A 13,160-nucleotide genomic window follows, 5' to 3' on the forward strand; every position below is an offset into this window, starting at 1 on the left:
TCTCTTGTCCCTGAAGGTCCAAATCCTGGTCCCATGACATCACAACTTGAAAGAAATTAACCTTTCTGCCTGTATCTTTATTTGTAAAATGAGACAATAAATAATTCCTCATCTGAAAGGCAGTTTAAAGGTTAAAAGAGCAGCTAGCACCAGTAAACACTCCCTGGCCACCATTCTTCTTTGTTGAAAAAGACAATAGAATCCTGCTGTGTGGTCTTGGCCATAAACTCCACACGAAAAAATTACGCTGCGGCATTAAAAATATTTGGAGTTTTATCTAATTGCACTAATAAAATAAATAAAACCCTCCCCTTCATTTTATATCATGTGAACAGATCCTGAATGCAAAAGATGTCTGGTCTCTGTATACCCTATGCTGCATCTCAGCTGTCTCCCAGAAGCAGCATTCCCAGCTTCAGGGATTCCCCAGGCTGGCGCCGAGGGAGAAAGGAGCTGGAGCATCAAGGAAGGAGCGGCCTCCCAGGAGACAGGGCTCCCGGATTTCTGCATCGCTCCCACCTCCGGCCCTGGGCGCCCGCCCGGGGCCAGTACAGTATCCCCTCGCCCTCTGCTGGGACTGTTTAAGAAGATGTGCTTTCCTTGCTTTCGCAGTGACTGGAACTGCGAACCTGCCCAGAGAGCATCCCCGTCCCTGGCGCCCCAGCCTCCCGGGCTCAGATAGCTCCCAGAATAACCGTGATCCTGGTAGAAGCGTCTCCGGAAGCCTCTCCTGCTCGCATCCCCTTTCCGGGGAATTGGGACCGAGAACCCGAACGCCACGAAGTAGCAGGAAACCCATTTCGGAAAGCAAAATAAGCGCGGACCCTGCTGAGAAGCCTCTGGACCCAGTGAATTTTGTCCGCCGCCCTCCTTCGCTCCAGCTTACCGGCCTCTGCATGTTCGCGGTGGGCCGCGTGGCGTGGACGGTCTCCAGCTGGGCAGCCCCGGAATGCGCCGAAGGGCAGCAGCGCGATCCAGAGGGACCTGCAACCTGGCCAGCGCCCATCCCCCACCCCGCCACCCCCTCCCCCCACCCCCGCTTTGTGGGCAGTTAAGAAACGTCTTTGCTCATCTTTGCCCTTTGCCTAGCTTCAAAATATTTTTCATTTTTCATAGGTGGCGATAGGGGATGTCGAGGTAGTGTGAACGAGCAAACCATCTGGGGAAAAAAAAACACCCTTTTTCCATTTTTAGGTTACATGAACAGAGGGAGAGATAGGAAGGTGGGGGTGGGAGGGAAGAGATGAATTGTTTAAATAAATTGTTAACCCTAATTCAACCAATGGACACGTCCTTAAAAAACATGTTTACATTTATTATTTTTATCCGGAGACACATCATATATTCAAGCAATAAATTCTGTGATGCGCTCTCCTTTCATGACGTGGCCGGTTTGTTTCTTTACTGAGAACGGCTTCGTTGATTATGGAGATTCTTATTTCAGCAACTTCCAGAGTTTTTCACTCTTTAAAAAACCAAACAGACAGACCAATGAAAGACCCACCTCCTGTTTTACTGTTTTCTCTTTTATCACTGCCATATGTAAGGATCCATGAGGCTGTCACTTGCCTAGCCAGCGCCGCATTATGTCAACAGCATATCCTAAAATAGGCTTTAAACTGAAACTGAAATTATAACAGAAAATTCTGGGTTTTTCTCTCCAAGCCTAATTTTTTCCACGTATCACTTTCGTGTTGCAACGAGATAGATGACTTATGAGTTAGGTGACTACCGCACCTTTTATGTTCACATTCATTTTAGATATGAGAACAGAAGTGGAGGTCTTGAAAGAAGGGTCACAAATTTGAATGGGGAAAGTTAGTCCTCTATGAATAGGACCACATGCAGAGCCTCATATTTGTATACCAGCCCCCTCATCATCAGCCATGTGACTTTGGGCAAGTTGCTTAAGTAGCCCAGGCTTCAGATAGAGGGAGGAAAATGGAATAGATTACCAAACTCATAATTCTTTGCAAGGATTAAATAAAATAATAGTGATAATTCCTGGCACACAGTAACCTCTCACTAAATGTCATTATTATGTACTATATAACATGTTAATTAGGCTGTGAAATTGCTATTTTTCTAATAAGTGGTCCAGGGTTCCTTCTTTAAATTATTTAGAAAATGGATTCAATCTCCTAATCACTCCTGTTACTTTGGGACACTGTCTAAAATTCTCTTTCACTTCTGTATAAGCTTATACACAAGTTAATTAAATATGACCCTTCAACTCAGACCTCAGAAGCTGCTTTTACAGAGAATATCATTAATTCAGGAAAGAAATAAGCTTTCTTCTGTGAAATTCCTTTTTTAATCCTTATGCAACTACTTTCTCAGACACCTCTCTCCAAGACAGGGTTAACGCACACACAATTCTACAGAGGGCCAATATCTGTATAACAGGAGGAGTCCTATAAGGATAGGCAAAAACAAACAAAACAAAAACAAAATGGAGAGCTGTGAATAATAAAATAATGACTGATTTTTTAAAAACCAGGAACATGAAATACATAATTGAAGAGACTCATGGATGTCAAACAGAATACATAAGAGAAAGCCCGTGTATAGACGTATTATAATGAAACTAAGAAAACTAAATTTGATATAATTGGCATCATACAGTATGTTCTCATTTGTATCTGGGTCCTTTCACTAAAAAATAGGTTTGAATAATGCATCCAAGTTATTGCATGTAGTTGAAGTTCTTTCATCCTCACTGTTGTAAAAATAAATTCTATAAATGTTACACAATTCATTTATTCTACTGTTTATGGGCATTTGGTATCTTTCCTAGCCTTTTATTTTTAATCTTTCTCTATTCTTTTATTTTAAAGTGTGTCTCTTGTGGATTATATTTTGTTGGACTTTGATTTTTTAAAATCTATTGAAAGTCTTTGTGCTAGAATTTATAAGCAAAATATTATAAAATGAGAGGATGAAATAAAGATAATTTCAAGCCTCAGGAAATTTATCAAATCATGAGTCTTTATTGAAAACATTTTTAGAAGAAGCATCCCAGTAAAAACAAAAGTCCAGGAGAAGACTACAGGATATAAATAAAATGTATGATTGCATAAAATTGAAAAGTCCCCCAAATTATATATTTGAAATAGACATATATAGAGGGGAGCAGAGGTTAGAAAATGAGATATGAGAAGTAGGTGAGAGTGATGGAAAGGTATACATGTTGGGAAATTTAAGAAGTTGGGTAAGTATTTTAAAATCAAGTAACGCAATCCATCATATCAATAAGCTAAAGAAGAAAAATGATATCATCATAACAATAGTTGCAAAAAAAGCATTTTGCAATAGCTGGCATCCATACATGATAAAGACATTTCAGCAAACTAGGAATAGAGGGGAATTCCCTCAATTTGATTAAGAACATATTCAGAATCTTATAGCCAACATCATCCTTAATGGTGAGAAGTTGGATGATTTCCTCCTAACATCAGGAACAAGACAAGGATGTTCCCTCTCGCTATTCTTTGCAACATTGGACTGAAAATCCTAGGAATCCGATAAACCAAGAAAAGGAAAATAAAATGCATACAGTTTAGGAAAGAAGAAACAACTGTACAGAGTTTCTGTTTGGGGTAATGGAAAATTTTGATAATGGATGGTGGTGATGGAAGCACAACCTTGTGAATGTAATTAACAACACTAAATTGTTTATTTGATTGTGGTTAGAAGTGAAATTTTAGGTTACATATATGCTACTGGAATAAACATTCAAAAAGCCATAGAACTTACAGCATAAACAGTGAACCCTAATGTAAACAATGGACTATAGTTAATAGTATAATTTTAATAATAGTATTTCACTAATTGTAGCAAAGTTACCAAATGAATACAAAGTACTAGTAAGAGAGAAAACTGAGTGTGTGAAGAAGGTATATGAGCGCTATGTACCTTCTGCATGATTTTTCTGTAAACCTCCAACTTCTCTAATCAAAAACAAAGCAAAACAATAAACTCTGTGTTCACAGACGCTATAATTGTCTGTGTCAAACAATCCTAAAGGTTTGACAAATAAATTCCTGCAACATATAAGCGACTATGGCAAAGCTGCAGAACACAAAGTTAATTTACAGAAGTTCATTCCTTTCCTATATGCCAGCCATGAACAATTGGAATTTGAAATTGAAAACACAACACCATTTTCATTAGCACCAAAACACACACACACACAAACACCTAGGTATAAATTTAACAATGTGTGTACAAGATCCATACGAAGAAAATTATAAAGTTCTGATGAAATAAATTTAAACATCTAAATAAACGGATATTTCATGTTCCTGGATAGGAAGCCTCAATATTGTTAAGATGTCAGTGTAATCCCAACCAAAATCTGAGCAAGTTATTTTGTGGATATTGATAAATGGATTCAAAAATTTATATGGAGGAGGTGCAAGGGTAGTTCAGTGGTAGAATTCTCGCCTGCCATGTGGGAGACAAGGGTTTGATTCCCAGTCCCTGCACTTCTCAAACAAATAAACAAAAAACCAAACAAACAGAAATTCAGCAAATGGTGCTCCAATAAGGTGATACTTATATGGGAAAAAGAATGAAATGTGACCCCCCACCATACAATATACAAAAAAAAGTTTATGTGGAAAGGTATAAAACTCAGAACAGCAACACAAACTGAAGTATAAGACAAAAGTCATAAGACTGACACTGTGAAGCTACCCTGATCGAGACAGTAAGATATTGGCAAAAGTACAGAGAAACAGAACAATGGAACAGAATTAAGTACTTAAAAATAAACACAAAGAAATGGAGCACAGAGCATATTAAGGCAAGGAAATTATTCTGTATCATACCGTATGGTGCATATATGACATTATACATTTGTTGCAACCTTGTGTTGTGCGAAAACATAGAAATGTACAATACAAGGGAAAACTTTAATGTAAACTATAGTGTTTAGTTAATAATGTATCAACATTGGTTTGTCCGTTGTAACAAATGTACCACGCTAACACAGGACATTACTAATAGGGGAACTCAACCTTCGAGAAAGTATATGGAACTCTTTGTACTTTCTGGGGAAGTTTTCTGTAAACCTACTACCTCAAAAGTAACCCCGGTCTCCAGTATAAAGAGATACATAATTTTTTTTTTTTTTTGCGTGGACTGGCATCAGGAATCAAACCCAGGTCTCCAGCATGGCAGGCGAGAACTCTGCCTGCTGAGCCACCATAGCCCACAAAATTTACTTTTAAAACAGCAACAATAGTATTGTTCTTAGTAAGGTAGGAGAAAATAGCAGAATAAACAAGGAATTTGACTTTTAAACTAGCAATAGAAGATAGAATGTGAAAATAAAGAAAAAGTACAGTAAAATGGCATATAAAAATTAAAAATGAAATGGAAGGAAAATATCCTATAATATCAGTAATTACTATCTATACAAATAGGTTAGAAGCACAAATCAAAAGACAAAGACTCGGGATACAAAATATTGGACAAAAGAGATTCCGTGCCATCATGGAACTTAAATATTGTTTAAAAAACATTTTAGATAAGAAGAAAAATGAGTTTACATAATTTAAATAGTGCTCTGAAACAAAGGAAGCCTTGGCATTTAAAATACTTGGACACAGTGGGAGAAAGATCAAAAGTGATGGTGGAGTTATACAGAGAAGGTAGGGTTTAATAAACTAGTATGACTGCTGAATCATTATATTGATACTTTTTTGAGTCTCCAGTACCTTAGAGCAGCTAGAAGTAAAAACTTAGTGGTGGAATTATAACCAATACCAAACCCTGAAATCTGTTCCACAACTAATTGTTGCACTGTGCTTTGAAATTTATTGCAATTTTGTGTATATGTTATTTTTCACAAATAAGAAAAAAATTTCTTCTAGCCTCCAGTGTTTTGGAGCAGCTAGAAGGAAGAATCTGAAATAGTGGAATTATAATCCATAATAAACTCTGTTCTGTATCTACTTGTTGAAGTGTACTTTGAAAATCATTGCATTTTCTTTCTTTTCTTTGTATATACATTATATTTAACAACAAAAAATTTTTAAAAAAGATTCTTGGACAGATTTAAAGGAGCACTCCAAGATAATTTATAATCTTATATATATTTATCAGATACCAATGTTGACTGAAAGAAACATACAGTGAGCAAAAAAATAAGAAGAATATAATAAAACCCAAGACAGAAATCAACAAAGAGAGGGAAAAAACCTATGGCAAGATTTACTAAGAAAAATAGAAGATAAAAATAAATATGATGTACAATGAAAAGTGAAAAATAGTACTAATATAACAATTGAACAATTGTATCGGTTTGAAAATTTATACAAAAGAAAAAATTATGAATGTGACAATCATAAAATTTTTTAAATTTGAATAAGCTAGGAACTTTGAAGGCCACAAAATTGAAATCAAGGAGTTCCTGTGCAAGAAAAAGCTATAGACTCAGATGATTGTTAAGGAATAGAAATATCTTATACTTGTCACAGAAAAAAGAAATATATCATTACTAACTCTTTCTTTAAGACTAGTGTTAGCTTAATTTTAAAGCCAGGAATATATAGTAGAGGAAAATGAAATGATGTCCTATTTTGCTTATAAATACAAAGCAGAAAATCTCCCCAAATGCAAGAATGGGTTAGCATTAGAAAATCTATAAATGTAATGTATCATACTAATGATCTACTGTAAATCATATGACTACCTTAACAGGTGCAGAAAAATGGTTTCTTAAGTTCAACAACCTATTTGTGATAAAATCAAAGAAAAAAAGAGTAGTAAAACATTTCCTAAACATGATATTAAGCAAAATGGTCAAATACTGCAGTAAACATCATACTGAACAGAAATTTTAGACAGCTTTTAAACTCAGAAACAAGACAAAGATAACTTTTGCCAGTGCTATTTATTATTAAAAGAGGTAAGGATTGGAAATTAAGAGGCAAAACTTTCATTATTTGTAAGTGGTATGACCATCTACATAGAGTATCATAAAAGTTAAGAAAAGCACTTTGAATTAATAGTTTAGCAAGGTTTAACTTACAAAATCCAGGAACATTCCTAAATGTCTAATAACCAACTAGAAAAATTTCTTAAAAATAAAATACCATTCTCTATGTTGAACAAATTAAAAGCATTAAGGAATTAACTAAAAAAAAAATTAGCAGAACCTTTAGAGCGAAAATGTTAAATACTCCTAAAAGATATTCATAAAGACTTTACTAAATGGAGTTCACCTATCTATAGTTAGAGCAAATTACACTGTAAAGATAATGCTCCTGAAATTAATTAAAAATCAATGCAAGACTAACCAAAATTCCAGCTGTATCATTTTGGGGGGGACCTAATAAACTTAATTCAGGATGTATATGTTGAGGTGGGGGTGTGTGTGTGCACGTGTGTACATGTGTGTATGTGTCCCTGAATAGCTGCATTGATTTAGATAGAACAAGAAAAAGAGCAAAATCTCTCCCTGGCCAAAACCAGGTTTTGACCTGTGCTGGTTTGAAAGGATTATGCATCCTAGAAAAGCCTGTTTTAATGCTGATCCATCACGTGGAGGCAGCTGTTTCTTTTAATCCCTATTCAGCACTGCAGGTTGGAAATTTGAGTAGATTGTCTCCACAGAGATGTGACTCGCTACATTGTGGTTATTAACTTTTGATTAGAGGGAGATGTGATTCCATGCATTCCAGGTGAGTCTTGATTAGTTTTCCAGAATCCTTTAAGAGGAAATATTTTGGAGGGAGGCAGGACAACCATGAGAGCCCACGCAGCTAGAGACCTTTGGAGGTGAAGAAGGAAAACACCCTGGGGGAGCTTCCTGAAACAAGAAGCCAGGAGAGAAAGCTAAAAGACATCGCCATGTTCGCCATGTGTCCTTCCAGCTGAGAGACAAACCCTGAACCTCACTGACCTTCTTGAACCAAGGTACTTTTCCCTGGATGCCTTAGATTGCGCATTTCTATAAACTTTCTTTAATTTGGACATTTTTACACCTAGAACTGTAAACTTTTTAATACATCCCCCTTTTTTAAAGGCATTCTGTTTCTGGTATACTGCATTCCAACAGCTAGCAAACTAGTTAACAACATGTAAAAAAAAAAAAAGATCACAGTAATAATATGTTTATGTAATGTAATTATGCAATTATGAAGTTCCACCTAAGAGAGCTGAAAACAGAGCTTGTCATTGAGGAAAGAACAGATTGTTTAGTAGCTGATGTTAGGAAATGTGGCTCATTATATGTTGAACAATAAAGCTATACATGAATCCCATATTATATACAATGATTAAAGACCTAAATATGAAACAGAAAAATATGAATCTAATAAATAGAAAGATATCTTTGTGAACTTAATGTGGATGAGGACTTCTTAAATAAGACCCCAAATTCAAACAATTAGATGAAAACTTGATGGATTTAACAAGGTTAAAGGATTAAAGACTTATTGATTTAACTAAAAAATTTAAAACACTGTTGCCAAATAGGGAGTAGGAATCAATATTTAGTATTGAAGAATATTAAGAATTTCTGCAAATATAGATAAACAACTAGAAATTATGTGAGGATATCAACAAGAACTTCACATAAAAGTAGGCCTGAATCATTAAAAATATAGAAGACTTACTCATGCTTATTAATAATCAGAAAAATGCCAATTAAAGCAATCATTCAGCTGGTGGTGGAAAAGGGTCTTGAATCAGCCTGTAGAAGTAAATAGAAATGTTCAGATACATAAGTATTAATACAACCTCATTTGAACCAACTAGTTCATGAAATTGAACTAAATATTTAAACAAACTTTTGTTTCCATTTATTTCTAAAATAATAATTGCTTCTACCAAAAGTATAATTTATCTGAAAGGCTAAATCTTAAATGTGCAATGTCTACATGACAGCAAAAAGTCATACGCTTGCTAATTACATGTTTATGGGGGGGAAAAGTGTTCATTAAGGCTCCCAGGTGACTGTCTCAGCTGGGATATGGGTTCCTCTGTGTTCTTGACCTAGAGAAATAACATAAATGTATCCATAAAGTTCCTATAGCCCAAACACTCCCCCTAATGGCATTAAATGGTAAGAGTAGGAGAGTGTCAACCTCTCAATAGAACTGATGACCAAAATATCTTTTCAAATGCTTAGTTCATCGTAAACATACTCCAATTATAAAATTTGCGTATTAATTCTACTATAATGGTGAAAGTCACACTTTATGATTTGTTTTCCTGAGAGTATACCTGCTTTGCTCCCAAATATATAGTTCTGGTCATCACCTGCTCCATAAACGCCAGATTTACATAAAGTGCTACTCAATTAACTTTTTCTTGGATGTCAAATAGGTAATTGATAATTAGCATGTTCAAAATTGAGCGTTCTTTCCACCAAAGGTTTTCTTCCTCTAATCTTTCCCATATCTATAAAAGTCTCCTTCATTTAATGCCAAAAGTTTAGAATCATCAGAGTAAATCTCTCCTTTCACTCTTTTCCCATATCTGATACATCAGCAAATCTTGTCCTTCTAAGCATATCCCTAATCCCTTTACCCCCTATTGCCACTACCCCACCTGTAAATCCCATCTTGCTACTGCAATATCCTCTTTTGAAATATCCTTCCTTTCAAATAAAGGAGATTGACTTCCAAAAAAATCTTGTCCACATTCCAGCTAGGGAGATCTTTTTAAATTTTAAATCAAATCCTTGTACTCCCTTGTTTTAAACACTTCAAAGGATGGGTATTGCAGATAGAAAATAAAACAAAACAAAAAACAGTGCCTGTTCAGGCCTGTGGGCCTAAACTGCTCTGTCCCCACTTCTATTTCCCAGTCACTGCTCCAGCCACACTACCCTATCCCTTTTTTCTTGGAACACGCCAAGTTCATTCCTATATTGAGGCCCAAACTTAACTATTCCTTTTTGGTCTGGAACATTCTTCACCCAGAATTTCACTCTCATCCTTCTTCTCATTCAATTCTCAATTTAAAAATCACACCTCTAGAGAGGCCACTGAATATAAACTAGCCCCCTAGTTACTCTGTATCATATCATTGTGTCTTGTCTTCTGCAGAGCACTTACACCACCTAATATTTTTCTTGTTTTCTTTATCTTTCCATTCTGTACCTCTCCCCACTAATGTAAGCTGCTCTGTCCTTCACACTGGGAACAATGCATAGCAATATGTAGGCACACAGGAAGTATTTGTTGAGTAAAGGAACAGACGGTTTATTATATTAGCCCTATAAAGCAAATGAACTTTCATCCTCTTTATGGTTTTAGGAGGTGAACTTATCTCAGACTTCCAATCACAACCTTTTTAATCACTTGGTAGGCCCCTCACATAGATATGATAGATATGTCGGGCTCTTACACTGTCTTTTATCCGAAAGTTTTCTGTCCTCAAAAAGACTTAACTGATTATTAAGCATTAATTTACCCCAGACCAAAAGGACATCATTTTAGCAAAGTTAAATACTTTACTGCAGAAATTGAAAGCAAACAGGAAAGAATATTTTGTGACAGAGAATTCTGACAGAACCTTTGGAATTTGTGTGCGTGTGTTTTAATTTAAAACCAGTCTTATTTCATCCACCTTTTCTTTACAAGCAGGTAATTTTACAACTTACTTTTTCTTTCTCCAAACACTATGGATAAGTATAACGAACAGAAAAGTTATTATTAACGTAATGATTATAGGTAGCCGGCTACGTGAAGAGCTGAAAAAACCTGAAAAATATAAACCAGAAAAATATTCTTTGTGATCATATTTCTTTTCTCTACACTGTACTGCCATTTTGGCACCTTTCATCTGCAATGCCTTTGAATTTTTTTTTACAGGGACTCCTCTTATATATTAGATTTTGCTTTAATGCAAACAAATACCTTCCCGAAACATCATTCCAGAAGACCCATAGCATCTAGTTATAGCAAATTGATTTTTACTCAAAGAATGTCTGGATTTGAGGGATTTTGTTCATTTGGAATTTTTTTTTTTTTTTGCAAGGACAGGCTCCAGGAATCAAACCCGGGTCTCTGGCATGGCAGGTGAGAAATCTGCCACTGAGCCACCATTGCACTGCCCTCATTTGTTTGTTTTTAAAGAAAGCTCCAGTTCAACTTATTTGTGCCACCATGCACATCGACTGCCTTCTGGATTCAGGCTTGGCCATTAGTATGCATTCTTGTTGGATTAGAGGAAAGGGCCAAAAAACAAGCCAAACTGCATGAAAATATGTGCTTTTTATTGTTTTCAAATTAATACTATTAGGTCATTTGCCATATTCTGCACTATAAAAGAATGTGCAAATATATATTCATGTAGTTCAGAGCTCAAGACACTTCTCAATATAATATTAATATTCTACCATTGTCAAGAATAAGAAAAAAGATTCAACCACAAATGCAAGAAAATAGTTAAGCAAAATAAATATTATCACTTGGACTATTATGCAATTTATTAAAATGGAATTTCCCACAGAGTCTGTAATGACCTCAAGAAATAAACTTTCAATAATAATAATAATAATTAATATTTAGCATTAATATTCCAGGCCATATATATGCTAAGCATCTTATTTAGATTATTTAGGGTTAATTTCTAATTTTTATCTATTTTCTTTTTTAGTAAGACACTTGACAGCTCATTCTAAATAGTTAAGGGAGGCTGAATATTGAGAATTTGACAGTAAAATATAAATGAACTCTGAAACCAACAAAGTAGAATTAAAAAAAAAGACTCCATTAAATTTCAACAGAATCAGGGATTTATATGCCTAATATTGGTTACAAAGCTAAGTAAGGAAGAATTCTTACTCTTAATTGATAAATTACTTCTTTACTGACATTTATATCTCAGTGAGAAGTGAAATAACTACAAAAATCTGCCCAATCTATCAGTGGGATATTGATGAGAGATACATACACTATTCAATTGGCATATTCCAATCTCATTGTTTTTAGGGAAATTCACCAGGAAAAGGAAGCCGACTGACTTGGCATCAAGGGACAGAAATAGTAAACACCTCTCCTCCTTCCTGAAACATTATAATTAAATTATAATTTAAATTTAAGTATAATTATAGTAACAAAGCAAAAGGATTAAAATGCAAAACAACAAGAAGAAGAGTGACTTTCAGTGGTCATGACATTTAAACAAACTTATGAAAGCTGTAAAGTAGATGGCGGGAATTGTCAATAAAGAAGCAGACTGAAAGAAGTTGCCACCTCATGTATGCACAGAACAGAATTCACCTGCAGAGAGAGTCTTGGAAGACAAAAGATGAGGAGTGGGGGTGAGTCACACAGAGAAAGTCGCAGTAAAAGCCCCACTTCCACCAAAGATAGAACTTTAGACAGTCACTGTGTATTCCCCAGGCAAGAAATGGAGGGGTAGTTAAAATAACTTATTGAGCAGATCAGGTATACTTAACACAGTGGAGACCAGGGTTCCGAAATGGCAACCTCTACTTTATGACTTTTAAGGTCTCCTGGCTAATTGCTGCCTGCTTTCTTCAAAGAAAACTCTGCCTCTTCACAATTAGCAGACCTTTGTAAATCTCTAATCGAGGCTCACAGGACATTGGAGAAAGCCTGAATAAAGGGTGAGTAAGACTGAATAAAAGAAGCACGAAATGAAAATGGTCAGGAGAAGGGAAAGATAATTAAGGAAACAAAAGATAATTGTTGTATTTCCAAATTATTATTCTCAGATAGAATTGAGGAGATAATGCTTTCATAAAACAGGAAAAGAAGGAAGGCATGAAAAATAACTAAAACAACATTAATTTTGCAAAATTAAATCTCAATTGCAAAAGCAATTCAATTGACATGTTTTCTTTAACTCCTGAAATATGAAGCATAGAATGTTAGGTTGAAGAATAGGCCAGAAATAAAGGATGAGGGATGGAACTTAAAATGACTTGGCTATAATGTAAGGCTCAAGTTAAAAGTACATGGCATGTAGAAATAGCAGAGATGAAGTTGTCTGACCACACAGAAAAAAGGTTTTTTCTTTTCTTCCTTGTATGGGGTACTTTCTTTGTGGCTCCTGGGAACTCATTAGGATATTCACGTAGGCTATTTCATGGAAAGATAACTATTGTACTCTAAGCTACAGCATAAAAGAATTAGAGCATTTTTTTTTTTGCAGAAGAGGCACCATTATCT

The 13,160-nt window shown here is 35.4% G+C and overlaps 2 protein-coding genes across 6 annotated transcripts in view; both read right to left on the reverse strand.

Moving 5' to 3' along the window:
* The window catches only part of LOC143648410 (OX-2 membrane glycoprotein-like), a 48,818-nt gene extending 47,814 nt beyond the window's left edge, over positions 1-1,004 (reverse strand). For 4 of the 5 annotated variants that reach the window (XM_077118401.1, XM_077118400.1, XM_077118399.1 and 1 more), the window contains exon 1: positions 887-1,004. In XM_077118401.1, the coding sequence (XP_076974516.1) occupies positions 887-898 (12 nt within the window). In that variant the 5' untranslated portion in view covers positions 899-1,004. The remainder of the gene's footprint in view (positions 1-886) is intronic. The other variant, XM_077118402.1, reaches the window with a different exon arrangement.
* A 45-nt stretch (positions 1,005-1,049) lies between these two features.
* Positions 1,050-13,160, reverse strand: part of LOC143647622 (OX-2 membrane glycoprotein-like) — a 39,905-nt gene continuing 27,794 nt past the window's right edge. The window contains exons 5-7 of the mRNA XM_077117470.1: positions 10,622-10,721; positions 8,628-8,704; positions 1,050-1,465 (exon numbers count right to left, since the gene is read on the reverse strand). Coding sequence (XP_076973585.1) covers positions 8,668-8,704; positions 10,622-10,721 — 137 coding nt within the window. The 3' untranslated portion in view covers positions 1,050-1,465; positions 8,628-8,667. The remainder of the gene's footprint in view (positions 1,466-8,627; positions 8,705-10,621; positions 10,722-13,160) is intronic.

The sequence above is a fragment of the Tamandua tetradactyla genome, chromosome 10 (genome assembly GCF_023851605.1).
Source record: "Tamandua tetradactyla isolate mTamTet1 chromosome 10, mTamTet1.pri, whole genome shotgun sequence".
Taxonomy (NCBI): domain Eukaryota; kingdom Metazoa; phylum Chordata; class Mammalia; order Pilosa; family Myrmecophagidae; genus Tamandua; species Tamandua tetradactyla.